Here is a 13,335-nt window from a genome sequence, read left to right as displayed (position 1 = left end):
TTGGGGACAGGAAGGGCGGCTCCTGGCCCTAATCAGTCGGGGGGGGGGGGGGGGGGGTTACTGGAGAGGGCTGACCAGGGAGTCCGTTTGGAGATTGGGGGACAAGGAGAGGGGGGGGGGGGGGGGGGTTGAGGTACTGTATATGGGAGTTTTACTTATCCTCACATTTCTGGCTGGGGTCGCACCATGGGGGTGGGCGGTGGGCGAGTAAATGATGGCGGCGGGGGGCAGACTGGCGGGAAGGGGCGTGAAGGTGTGCTGGTGGGTGTGTTGGTGCTGATGCATGTGCTGGTGTTGGTGAAACGCTCCCTCAGGAGTGACACAGGGGCCAGCGGGGACCCCGCGGAGGACGGCCCCGGCTCCGCCCCTCTGAACTCTGAACCAGGAAGCGGTTATTCAGCTCTCTGCCGCAGGAGGTAAGCTCTGCCAGAAAGGAGAGCGAGAAAAGGGGGGAAGGGAGACACAAGAAGGCACGGCGCCAGTCAGTTTTAACAACGGGTAGAAGAGAAGAAAGAATAGTCACTGGCATCTCTGTTTCTCCAGCTCATGCTGTGAGGGTTTTCTACGTGAGGACTCATTGGTGGTGGTAAGAGAGTTGCCTGTGACAATGTGCCAATCAGAATCCCCCGAATGAGGCTGGCAATACATGATTGGTTGGTTGAATGATATCAACAGGCTGGTATCTAAAGACAAGAGAGAACCAGAGTCACTCAGCAGAAACACAGCAGACTCTCCCTCCACTCTGTCTGATCTCAATGCTACATATTCTAGCTACTCCTAGTACTATTACGTTAAACGTCTAATTAACAGTACACTAAACATTGAAATAGTATCAATAAATGAATTAGTTGACACAAACAATCATTTCTCTTATACAGAGACAAAGTCATATAAAGATACAATTTGTCTACATTTGACATATTTCAATACAATGTAACACTACAGCATTTACACAGTAGAAGAAACAGAAGGGGCACTTTATATGAAAGTCTTCCGTCATTTCGCTCAAAGTCTTATCTAACATGACCTCCCCCTGACCTGGCATAAGAGAACAGTTTAGTTACAGCATGCAGCGTGGAGGTGGAAACATCCTCTGGCATTTCTCCAAACCCAGATTACTAAAACAGAACTAACAAAGGGGTGCGCCGTGTCTTACAAATGAGGCTAACATTGTTTTAATCGAAGTTAGAAATCTCTACCATTGTTGAAGTAACATGAGGGGCATCAATACTATTTCAAATGCCTTTATAATTTGTAATGGGATTATTTAATAGTCTTCCATCTATCCATTATTCCTCTGTTAGTGCATGTGAAATTGTAATAAACGAGTTCACTTACCACATCATCAAATTAGAATGAATGGTTACAGCGCTTGATACAGAATCCATGTAACCTGGCATGTCAACGTCTTACTTAATGTTACATAAATCACTTCATTTATTCCCTCTGTACTTGGAAGCGTGTACTGTACAGTTGGGTTACATTTATTTCTGCAACAATTGACTTGGAAAATCACAATATAAGATTTTACTTTGGCTGAATTGCTAACTTGATGTTAGAGGCAGACTAGCCTTGATGCCAACAGCGGCCAGAAGGGCATGTTACCTGGGTAGGGGGTGCCAGCGGGGTGCCAGGGACCAACAGGCTGTTGGTGGTAAGGTGGAGGTGGCGGAAGTGTGGCGGGGGTTGCGACATGGCCGGATGGCGATGGGCCGGGTTCGCAGGGAGGAATAGTGCGAGGTAGAAAGGTTGCTATGGACAGGGGCAGGCCGGGGTGGAGGAGGGAGGCCGCCTAAGGTGGTGGGGAGAGGGGGGCAGGTGGTGGTGTTTGGGGAGGCCTGCACTGCCGCCGCTGTGAATGTAACGTTAGAGAAGACAGAGAGAGAAAAACTTGTCAGCAATGAGGTTATAGATTGTGTATTCAGTGAATTTGTGTTGGTTTATTACATGACTGAAGCTGCAATCTGTAAATGCTGAGAATATGTGTGTATAATGTGATGTGCTGACCTGAATTTCCAATTGAGTAGACAATATAAAAGGAATGTATCATATTATAACTGGGTGGTTTCGAGACCTGAAGCTGATTGGTTGACAGCCGTGGTATATCAGACATATACACGGGTATGAAAAAAACATTTATTTTTACTGTTCTAGTTAGCGTTGATACCAGTTTATAATAGCAATAAGGCACCTGGGGGTTTGTGGTATATGGCCAATATACCACGGCTAAGGGCTGTGTCCGCGATGCTTCGTGCCTAGAAACAGCCCTTAGCCTGGTTATTTTGGTCATATACCACACCCCCTCGTGCCTTATTGCTTAAAAATTATATCATATCAGCAAGGCATAAAGCAGGTGGGTCAAACTCATTCCACGGAGGACCGAGTGTCTGGGGTTTTCCTTTCAATCAAGACCAAGAACACCTTTCTAATTAGTGACCTTAATTCATCAATCAAGTACAAGGTGGAGAGGAAACCCGCAGCTCTCGGCCCTTTTGGAAGAGATTTGACACATGGCATAAGAGCATAAGAAGAATGCTAGGCATAACTAAACAGACCCAGAGCATAATGATCCAGAACTAACCTAAACAGACCCAAGCATAATGATCTGGCATTACTAAACAACCCAGAGCATACGATGAATCAAGATCAGATCGGAAGCTAATAAACAGACTCGAGATAACGGATCGACATAACTTACAGACTCAAGCATGGACAACTAACATAACAGACTAGACATTACGGAACAGGAACAACTACAGACCCGAGCCATAATGATCTGACATTACTAAACAGACCTCAGAGCATAATGATCAGACATAACTAAACAGACCCAAGAGCATATGATCTGACATTACTAACAGACTCAGAGCATAAGATCAGAATAACTAAACAGACCAGAGCCATATATGATCAGACATAAATAACAGACCAGAGCATAATGATTTGACATTACTAAACAGAACCCAGAGCATAACGGATCAGACATTACTAAACAGACCGCAGAGCAACGGAGTCAGACATCAACTAAACAGACCAGAGCATAATGATCTGAAATTACTAAACTAGACTCAGAGATATGGATCAGATGTGTCCCTACTGTCTGATTCGTGCAGGCTGTTGTAATGCAGTGGGTGATGCTGGGTGGCAGTTGGTGGCTGATGAGAGGCCTGGCGTGTGTTGGTGCTGGGGGGGGAGGACGAGACGGGGACACGTGCTCCTGGAGAGGGTGGGGCTGGGGCCCTCGCAAGCGGGAGGGGTGGGGAATCTGGGGAGGGCGGCAACGATCAACGACTTCTCGTCTGATGGAGGAGGGGGGGCGGGGAGGTGAGCTGCGCTTGGGGAGGGGCTGAGGGGGGGCTGCCCGGTGGAGCGTGGGGCAAGGGGAGCCCGAAGCGGGGAGGCCGGGGTGGGGCTTGGACACGGGCGGGGCGAAGGAACACCTTCGTTTACTCTGCTCCTGGCTGACGCTGGAGCCCAGGAGACTTTGGCCGAGCTGACAGTCTTGGACTCGGGGAATTCTCATGTCGTTGACACACCTGCATAGACAAAGAACAACAACGTGAAGGGAGGCGGTAGATATACACCTGTAGGTAAAGCATCCACCATAAAACAATTGAAAATGTTCCCTATTAGAATTCAACCTATTTCTTGGTACGGTTCACCATTGCCTGGTGAAAGGAAAAGCTTTTTGGAGAAGTGTCTGGTTTAACAGTTATGGAAGAACTGTGTGTGGTATGTAGGTCAGAAGACAGAGCTAAGCTAATAGCTGCCTGTCTCCCCTCTTTCCCCTCCCACTCTCTCCCCACTTACTGCCTCTACACTTCTTCCTACCAAGGTTCCCCTTTTCTTTCCTTTCTAGGTTTCATGAAGTGGTTTAATCAGGTTCATTTTCATGGCTTGACTAAATCAGAGTGATCGAAATTTCTGCGAGCGATCCAGTCAGTATGAATAAATCAACACCTTAATTAAAGTTAAATGCCGCTCCTATTCAGGATTTGGCTGAGCACACAATCTGGCAATGAAATAATTATGTTCAATTGTGCTGTGAAAGAGATCATTGCCCCTTTATCATGGACTTTTTTGCTTCTCCCGTCCCCCAGATCTTTAAGGGATTTCTTAAAGCTGTAGCCAGCACTTTGAACCCAGCCAGCCACTTCATCACGCCATTCATCAATTCATCAGGCTTTTAATAATGAAGAGCATTCCATAGAACTAACATGATCAGTACCCGAGAGCATAACATTTTAATGGCTACCAATGTTTCTAACTAAATAACTAATACCACAGAAAAGAAATATACAGCTCAAGGAGAATTTTAATTGGATCTAATGACAAAAAAAAGCAAACTGCTGGAGAAAATGGTGGTATGACAGACAAGTGCTAGTAAGTGATAATGGCATATTTCACCAACAGTCAGCTAAGCTACATTTAAACACGCAGGGTGGATGGCAATAATTACTAAACAAGAACAGTGGTAGCAACGGTAAACCCTAAAATACACGTTTGAAAGAGCAAAGCAGTAAGAGCAAGTGGAATCCCTCTGAATAATAGAAATATCACAGAACAAATATGAAAGGAGCAAAATGGAGAGTGACAGTATCGAGATAGAGGGAGAGAAGAGCCAAGGAGAGAATGGACCTTTAAGCATCTCTAATCTCTGTCTCTAATGCAGCAAGATTAGAAGGCCTTACTAGAGCTTAATTTAAACCAGCTCCAATGGGCGCAGCAGAGCGCTGCAATGCGAGCAGCCAGTGAGAGCTAGCCTCCAGCCTTTAGAGCCAGTGAGAGCTAGCCTCCAGCTTTAGCAGGCCCAGTGAGAGCTAGCTTCCAGCCTTTAGCAGCAGTGAGAGCTAGCCCTCCAGCCCTTTAGCAGCCAGTGAGAGCTACCTCCAGCCTTTAGCAGCCAGTGAACGAGCTATTCCTCCAGCCTTTAGCAGACAGTGAGAGCTAGCCTCCGCCTTTAGCAGCCAGTGAGAGCTGCCTCCAGCATTTAGAGCCAGTGAGAGCTATGCCTCAGCCTTTAGCAGCCGTGAGAGCTAGCCTCCAGCCTTAGCAGCCAGTGAGAGCTTTAGCCTCCAGCCTTTAGCGCCAGTGAGAGCTAGCCTCCAGGCTTTAGCAGACAGTGAGAAACTAGCCCCAGCTTTAGCAAAGCCAGTGAGAGCTTAGCCTCCAGCCTTAGCGCCAGTGAGAGCTAGCCTCCAGCCTTTCAGCAGCCAGTGAGAGCTAGCCTCCAGCCTTACAGCCATTGAGAACTAAGCCTCCAGCCTTTAGCAGCCAGTGAGAGCTAGCCTCCAGCCTTTAGCAGCCAGTGAGAGCTAGCATTCAGGCTTAGCAGCCCAGTGAGAGCTAAGCCCTCCAGCATTTAGACAGCCAGTGAGAGCTAGCCTCCCAGCCTTAGCAGGCCATGAAGCTAGCCCCATCCGCCTTCAGCAAGCCCAGTGAGAGCTAGCCTCCAGCCTTTAGCAGCCATTGAGACTAGCCCTCATGCCTTTAGCCAGCCTAGTGAGAGCTAGCCTCCAGCCCTTTAGCACCAGTTGAGAGCTAGCCTTCAGGCTTTAGCAGCCAGTGAGCTAGCCTCCAGCATTTAGCAGCACAGTGAGAGCTAGCCTCAGCCTTTTAGCAGCCATTGAGAGCTAGCCTCCAGCTTTACAGCCAGTGAGAGCTAGCCCCAGCCTTTAGCAGCCAGTGGAGGAGCTAGCCTTCAGGCTTTAGCAGCCAGTGAAAAAAAAAAAAAGCTTTAGCCCCCCTCCAGCATTTAGCAGCCAGTGAGAGCTAGCCTCCACAGCCTGCTGACTCGATGGCTGACTTGATAGCTGACTCGATGGCTGACTTGATAGCTGACTCGATGGCTGACTCGCTAGCTGACTCGATAGCTGACTCGATAGCTGACTCGATAGCTGACTCGATGGCTGACTCGATGGCTGACTCGATGGCTGACTCGATGGCTGACTTGATGGCTGACTCGATGGCTGACTCGATGCTGCCTGATGACGGTTAAAAAGGCACTGAAGCTATTATACATGATCAAAACAGTCCGAATGACGTCACTCCCTTTCATCTGGAATGAAGTCATTGAGTGTAACCACAGGCTTTGAATTTGTCATTGCGGAGCATTAGCCCCCAGTGCATGGCAGTCACGCCACACATCTGTTGGAAGGCCCTTTTGTTTCTGGTGCATGGCAGGGAAATCAGAACATTCAAAAACATTTCAAACAGATCCATAAGAAAACAATAAAAACACTCCCTTCAATCGGTCTCCTTTGTTCCAGGGCAAAAAATGTCATGTTCATCGAGAGAATGATGAATACATTGAATCAACTGTACTGGCGTATGTTGGTTTGGGCAGGCTTCCCTTGTGTTGTAAAGGAAAGGGGCATATAGTGAGCCTTTGTGCATTGTAATGTTTTTGAAGTTCAGCCCTCTATATAGGCTAATGCATATGTAAAACCCTGGTCCAAAAGCATAATGTCTATTATTATATACTGTAGTATTATATGCAGCAGGCGCCTGTGTTATGTCTGGTTTCAGCATTGAGGATGAACCACTACAAACATGTGTACTGTGGCGGGGAGATGACGGGTTAGTTGGAGCCTTATTATGGGGCTGTAGTGATGACTAGGTGCCCCTGCCTCCTGTTCCTCAACTCTCTGTAAAAATGCACTGTTACAGTGTCCCTGTGACAATATGCAAAAGACCAAGAGACCCAACCAGCAGAGGGGGGAATGGATAGCAAATGTTTGGGTGGGGAAGGAGGGCAGGCTCTGGCCCTATCGGTTGTGAGGAGGGTGAGCATTTGGCAATTGGGGTGACTAGGACGAGGAAGAGGAGGGGGGTTGAAGTACTATATGGGAGCTTTACTTATCCTCACATTTCTGGCTGGGGTACGCACCATGGGGGGTGCGGTGGGCGGAGGAATGATGGTGGCCGGGGGCAGACTGGGCGGGAAGGGCGTGAAGGTGTGCTGGTGGGTGTGTTGGTGCTGATGCATGTGCTGGTGTTGGTGAAACTCTCCCCTCAGGAGTGACACAGGGGCCAGCGGGGACCCCGCGGAGGACGGCCCCCGGCTCCACCCCTCTGAACTCTGAACCAGGAAGCGGTTGTTCAGCTCCTGCCGCAGGAGGTCAAGCTCTGCAAGAAAGGAGAGCGAGAAAAGGGGGAAAAAGGGAGACACAAGAAAGGCACGGACGCCAGTCAGTCTTAACAACGGGGTAGAAGAGAAGAAAGAATAGTCACCTGGCATTCTCTGTTTCTCCAGCTCATGCTGTGAGGGTTTTCTACGTGAGGACTCATTGGGGGTGGTAAGAGAGTTGCCTGTGACAATGTGCCAATCAGAATCCCCGAATGAGGCTGGCAATACATGATTGGTTGGTTGAATGATATCAACAGGCTGGTATCTAAAGACAAGAGAGAACCAAGAGTCACCTCAGCAGAAAACACAGCAGACTCTCCCTCCACTCTGTCTTAGATCTCAATGCTACATATTCTAGCTACTCCTAGTACTATTACGTTAAACGTCTATTACAGTACACTAAACATTGAAATAGTATCAATAAAGAATTATTGACAACAAACAATCATTTCTCTTATACAGAGACAAAGTCATATAAAGATACAATTTGTCTACATTTGACATATTTCAATACAATGTAAACACTACAGCATTTACACAGTAGAAGAACAAAAGGGCAGCTTTAATATGAAAGTCTTCCGTCATTTCGCTCAAGTCTTATCTAACATGACCTCCCCCTGACCTGGCATAAGAGAACAGTTAGTTGACAGCATGCAGCGTGGAGGTGGAAACATCCTCTGGCATTTCCCTCCAAACCCAGATTACTAAAACAGAACTAACAAAGGGGTGCCGTGTCTACAAATGCAGGCTAACATTGTTTCGGTTTAGAAATCTCTACCATTGTTGAAGTAACATGGAGGGGCATCAACATATTTCAAATGCCTTTATAATTTGTAATGGGATTATTTAATAGTCTTCCATCTATCCATTATTCCCTCTGTTAGTGCATGTGAAATTGTAATAAACGAGTTCACTTACCACATCATCAAATTAGAATTGAATGGTTACAGCGCTTGATACAGAACCATGTAACCTGGCATGTCAACGTCTACTTAATGTTACATAAATCACTTCATTTATTCCCTCTGTACTTGGAAGCGTGTACTGTACAGTTGGGTTTACATTTATTTCTGCAACAATTGACTTGGAAATCACAATATAAGATTGTTACTTTGGCTGAATTGCTACTTGATGTTAGAGGCAGACTAGCCTTGATGCCAGAGCGGCCAGGAGGGCAGTGTTACCTGGGTAGGGGGTGCCAGCGGGGTGCCCAGGGACCACAAGGCTGTTGGTGGGTAAGGTCGGAGGTGGCGGAAGTGTGGCGGGGGTTGCGAACATGGCCGGATGGCGATGGGCCGGGCTTCGCAGGGAGGAATAGTGCGAGGTAGAAAGGTTGGCTATGGACAGGGGCAGGGCCGGGGTGGAGGAGGGGAGGCCGCTCAGGTGGTGGGGAGAGGGGGGCAGGTGGTGGTGTTTGGGGAGGCCTGCACTGCCGCCGCTGTGAATGTAACGTTAGAGAAGACAGAGAGAGAAAAACCTTGTCAGCAATGAGTTATAGATTGTGTATTCAGTGAATTTGTGTTGGTTTATTACATGACTGGAAGCTGCATCTGTAAATGCTGAGAATATGTGTGTATAATGTGATGTGCTGACCTGAATTTCCAATTGAGTAGACAATATAAAAGGAATTGTATCATATTATAAACTGGGTGGTTCGAGACCTGAATGCTGATTGGTTGACAGCCGTGGTATATCAGACCATATACCACGGGTATGAAAAAACATTTATTTTTACTGTTCTAATTACGTTGATAACCAGTTTATAATAGCAATAAGGCACCTTGGGGGTTTGTGGTATATMGSRKATATACCACACCCCCTCGTGCCTTATTGCTTAATTATATCATATCAGCAAGGCATAAAGCAGGGGTGTCAAACTCATTCCACGGAGGACCGAGTGTCTGSGGGTTTTCCTTTCAATCAAGACCAAGACAACCTTTCTAATTAGTGACCTTAATTCATCAATCAAGTACAAGGGTGGAGAGGAAACCCGCAGCTACTCGGCCTTTGTGGAATGAGATTGACACATGGCATAAAGCATAAGAAGAATGCTAGGCATAACTAAACAGACCCAGAGCATAATGATCAGACATAACTAAACAGACCCAGAGCATAATGATCTGACATTACTAAACAGACCCAGAGCATACGGATCAGCATAACTAAACAGACTCCAGAGCATACGGATCAGAACATAACTAAACAGACTCAAGCATACGGATCAGACTAACTAAACAGACTCAGACATACGGAATCAGACATAACTAAACAGACCCCAGAGCATAATGATCTGACATTACTAAACAGACTCAGAGCATAATGATCAGACATAACTAAACAGACCCAGAGCATAATGATCTGACATTACTAAACAGACTCAGAGCATAATGATCAGACATAACTAAACAGACCCAGAGCATAATGATCAGACATAACTAAACAGACCCAGAGCATAATGATCTGACATTACTAAACAGACCCAGAGCATACGGATCAGACATTAATAACGACCGCAGAGCATACGGATCAGACATAACTAAACAGACCCAGAGCATAATGATCTGACATTACTAAACAGACTCAGAGCATATGGATCAGATGGTGTCCTACTGTACCTGATGTCGTGCAGGCTGTTGTAATGCAGTGGGTGATGCTGGTGCAGTTGGTGGCTGATGAGAGGCCTGGCGTGGTGTTGGTGCTGGGGGGGAGGGAGCGAGACGGGGACACGGTGCTCCTGGAGAGGGTGGGGCTGGGCCCTCAGCAGGGGAGGGGTGGGGAATCTGGGGATGGGCGGCACCCGATCCGACTCTCTCTTGATGAGGAGGGGGGGCGGGGAGGTGAGCTGCGCCTTGGGGAGGGGCTGAGGGGGGGCTGCCGCGGTGGCAGCGGGGGCAGGGGAGCCCGAAGGCGGGGAGGCCGGGGTGGGGCTGGACACGGGCGGGGCGAAGGACACCTCGTTACTCTGCTCCTGGCTACGCTGGAGCCCGGAGACTTTGGCCGAGCTGACAGTCTTGGACTCGGGATTCTCATTCGTTGACACACCTGCATAGACAAAGAAACAACAAACGTGAAGGGAGGCGGTAGATATACACCTGTAGGTAAGCATCCACCATAACAATTGAAAATGTTTCCCTTATTAGAATTCAACCTATTTCTTGGTACGGTTCACCATTGCCTGGTGAAAGGAAAAAGCTTGGAGAAGTGTCTGTTTAACAGTTATGGAGAACTGTGTGTGGTATGTAGGTCCAGAAGACAGAGCTAAMCTAATAGCTGCCTGTCTCCCCTCTTTCCCCTCCCACTCTCTCCCTCACCTTACTGCCTCTACACTTCTTCTACCCAAGGTTCCCCTTTTCTTTCCCTTTCTAGGTTTCATGAAGTGTTTAATCAGGTCATTTTCATGCTTGACTATAATCAGATGATCAAATTTCTGCGAGCGATCCAGTCAGTATGAATAAATCACACCTAATTAAAGTTAAATGCCGCTCCTATTCAGGGCTTTGCTGAGCACACAATCTGGCATGAAATAATTATGTTTCAATTGTGCTGTGAAAAGAGATCATTGCCCCTTATCATGGACTTTTTGCTTCTCCCTCCCCCAGATCTTTCAAGGGATTTCTAAAGCTGTAGCCAAGCACTTTGAACCCAGCCAGCCACTTCATCACAGCCAATTCATCAATTCATCAGCTTTTATAATGAAGAGCATTCCATAGAACTACCATGATCAGTACCGAGAGCATAACATTTTAATGGGCTACAATGTTTCTACTAAATAACTAATACCACAGAAAAAATATACAGCTCAAGGAGAATTTAATTGGAATCTAATGACAAAAAAGCACTGCTGGAGAAAATGGTGGATGACAGAACAAGTGCTAGTAGTGATAATGGCATATTTCACCACAGTCAGCTAGCTACATTTAAACACGCAGGGTGGATGCAATATTACTAAACAAGACAGTGGTAGCAGCGGTAAACCTAAAATACACGTTTGAAATGAGCAAAGCAGTAAGGAGCAAGTGGAATCCCTCTGAATATAGAAATATCACAGAACAAATATGAAAGGAGCAAATTGAGAGTGACAGATCGAGATAGAGGGAGAGAAGAGCCAAGGAGAGAATGGACCTTTAAGCATCTCTAATCTCTGTCTCTAATGCAGCAGATTCAAGAAGGCTTACTAGAGCCTTAATTAAACAGCTCCATGGGCGCAGCAGAGCGCTGCAGCGAGCAGCCAGTGAGAGCTAGTCTCCAGCCTTTAGCAAGCCAGTAGAGCTAGCCTCCAGCCTTTAGCAGCCAGTGAGAGCTAGCTTCCAGCCTTTAGCAGCCAGTGAGAGCGCTAGCCTCCAGCCTTTAGCAGCCAGTGAGAGCTAGCCTCCAGCCTTTAGCAGCCAGTGAGAGCTAGCCTCCAGCCTTTAAGCAGCCAGTGAGAAGCTAGCGCTCCCAGCCTTTTAGCAGCCAGTGGAGAGCTAGCCTCCAGCCTTTAGCAGCCAGTGAGAAGCTAGCCATCCAGGCCTTCAGCATAGCACCAGTGAGAGCTAGCTCTCCCAGCCGCTACCCCCTTAAGCAGCCAAACGTGAGTGGAGCTAGCCTCCAGCCTTTAGCAGCCAGTGAGAGCTAGCCTCCAGGCTTTAAGAGAGCTAAGTTCAGCATGTGTTGAGTTGCATAGCCTCCTTAGCCATTTAGGCTTTTAGCCCAGTGAGAGCTAGCCTCCAGCCTTTAAGCAGCCGTTGAGAGCTCTCCTCAGCCCTTCAGCAAGCCTAGTGTGATAGCCTCCAGCTTAGCACATTGAACTAGCCTCAGCCTTTAGCCAGTTGAGAGCTAGCCTCCAGCCTTTAGCAGCCAGTGGAGTGGAGCTAGCACTTCAGCTTTAGCAGCCTTGAGAGTAGCTAGCCTCCAGCCTTTAGCAGCAGGTGAGAGCTAGCCTCCAGCCTTAGCAGCCAGTGAGAGCTAGCCTTCCAGGTCTTCAGCAGCCAGTGAGAGCTACCTCCAGCCTTTACAGCCATTGAGAGCTAGCCTCCAGCCTTTAGCAGCCAGTGAGAGCTAGCCTCCAGCCTTTAGCAGCCAGTGAGAGCTAGCCTTCAGGCTTTAGCAGCCAGTGAGAGCTAGCCTCCAGCATTTAGCAGCCAGTGAGAGCTAGCCTCCAGCCTTTACAGCCATTGAGAGCTAGCCTCCAGCCTTTAGCAGCCAGTGAGAGCTGCCTCCAGCCTTTAGCAGCCAGTGAGAGCTAGCCTTCAGCTTTAGCAGCATGAGAGCTAGCCTCCAGCTTAGCAGCCAGTGAGAGCTAGCCTCCAGCCTTCAGCAGCCAGTGAGAGCTAGCCTCCAGCCTTTAGCAGGCCATTGAGAACTAGCCTCAGCCTTTAGCAGCCAGTGAGAGCTAGCATTCAGGCTTTAGCAGCCATGAGAGCTAGCCTCCAGCTTTAGCAGCCAGTGAGAGCTAGCCTCCAGCCTTTAGCAGCCAGTGAGAGCTAGCCTCCAGCCTTCAGCAGCCAGTGAGAGCTAGCCTCCAGCCTTTAGCAGCCAGTGAGAGCTAGCCTCCAGCCTTTAGCAGCCAGTGAGAGCTAGCTCCAGCCTTTAGCAGCCAGTGAGAGTAGCCTTCACTTAGCAGCCAGTGAGAGCTAGCCTCCAGCTTTAGCAGCCGTGGAGCTAGCCTCCAGCCTTCAGCAGCCAGTGAGAGCTAGCCTCCGCCTTTAGCATCAGTGAGAGCTAGCCTCCAGCTTCAGCAGCCAGTGAGAGCTAGCCTCCAGCCTTTAGAGCCAGTGAGAGCTAGCCTCCAGCCTTTAGCAGCCAGTGAGAGCTAGCCTCCAGCCTTCAGCAGCCAGTGAGACTAGCCTCCAGCCTTAGCAGCCAGTGAGAGCTAGCCTACCTTCAGAGCATGAGCTCAGCTCCCAGTCCTCTCAGCTCAGATCAGAGCAGATAGACTCCTAATGGAATATCCAGGGCTTATTAGAACCCCGCTTAATCGTCCAAGGATTCAAACGCCCATAAAAGGTAATAAAACGCTGTATGGCGATTTTAAACACGTCCCCCTTCAACTCTACAGGAGCAACGGGGGAGCAAAGGTGTCACGACTTTCCTAACGAATTCAGGTCTGGTTATAATAATACGGTTTATTATAAAAAGGGTCTGGAATAAGGATACCTTGTCTGGGTGGGGGCCTTGTCTCAGAGAGAGAGGGAGCGAGAGAGAGGAAGAAGAGAGAAAGAGAAAGG

At 48.2% G+C, this 13,335-nt stretch overlaps 1 protein-coding gene across 1 annotated transcript in view; it reads right to left on the bottom strand.

Moving 5' to 3' along the window:
• Positions 1–13,335, bottom strand: part of LOC111973641 (autism susceptibility gene 2 protein-like) — a 429,231-nt gene that overhangs the window by 21,716 nt on the left and 394,180 nt on the right. The window contains 3 exon segments of the mRNA XM_070447353.1: positions 6,869–7,128; positions 8,314–8,567; positions 9,745–10,171. Of these exon segments, the coding sequence (XP_070303454.1) occupies positions 6,869–7,128; positions 8,314–8,567; positions 9,745–10,171 (941 nt within the window).

This window comes from Salvelinus sp. IW2-2015, linkage group LG15 (assembly GCF_002910315.2).
Source record: "Salvelinus sp. IW2-2015 linkage group LG15, ASM291031v2, whole genome shotgun sequence".
Classification (NCBI taxonomy): Eukaryota; Metazoa; Chordata; class Actinopteri; order Salmoniformes; family Salmonidae; genus Salvelinus; species Salvelinus sp. IW2-2015.
Note: the sequence above shows the minus strand (reverse complement) of the source record. Positions and strands in the feature narration are given on the sequence as shown.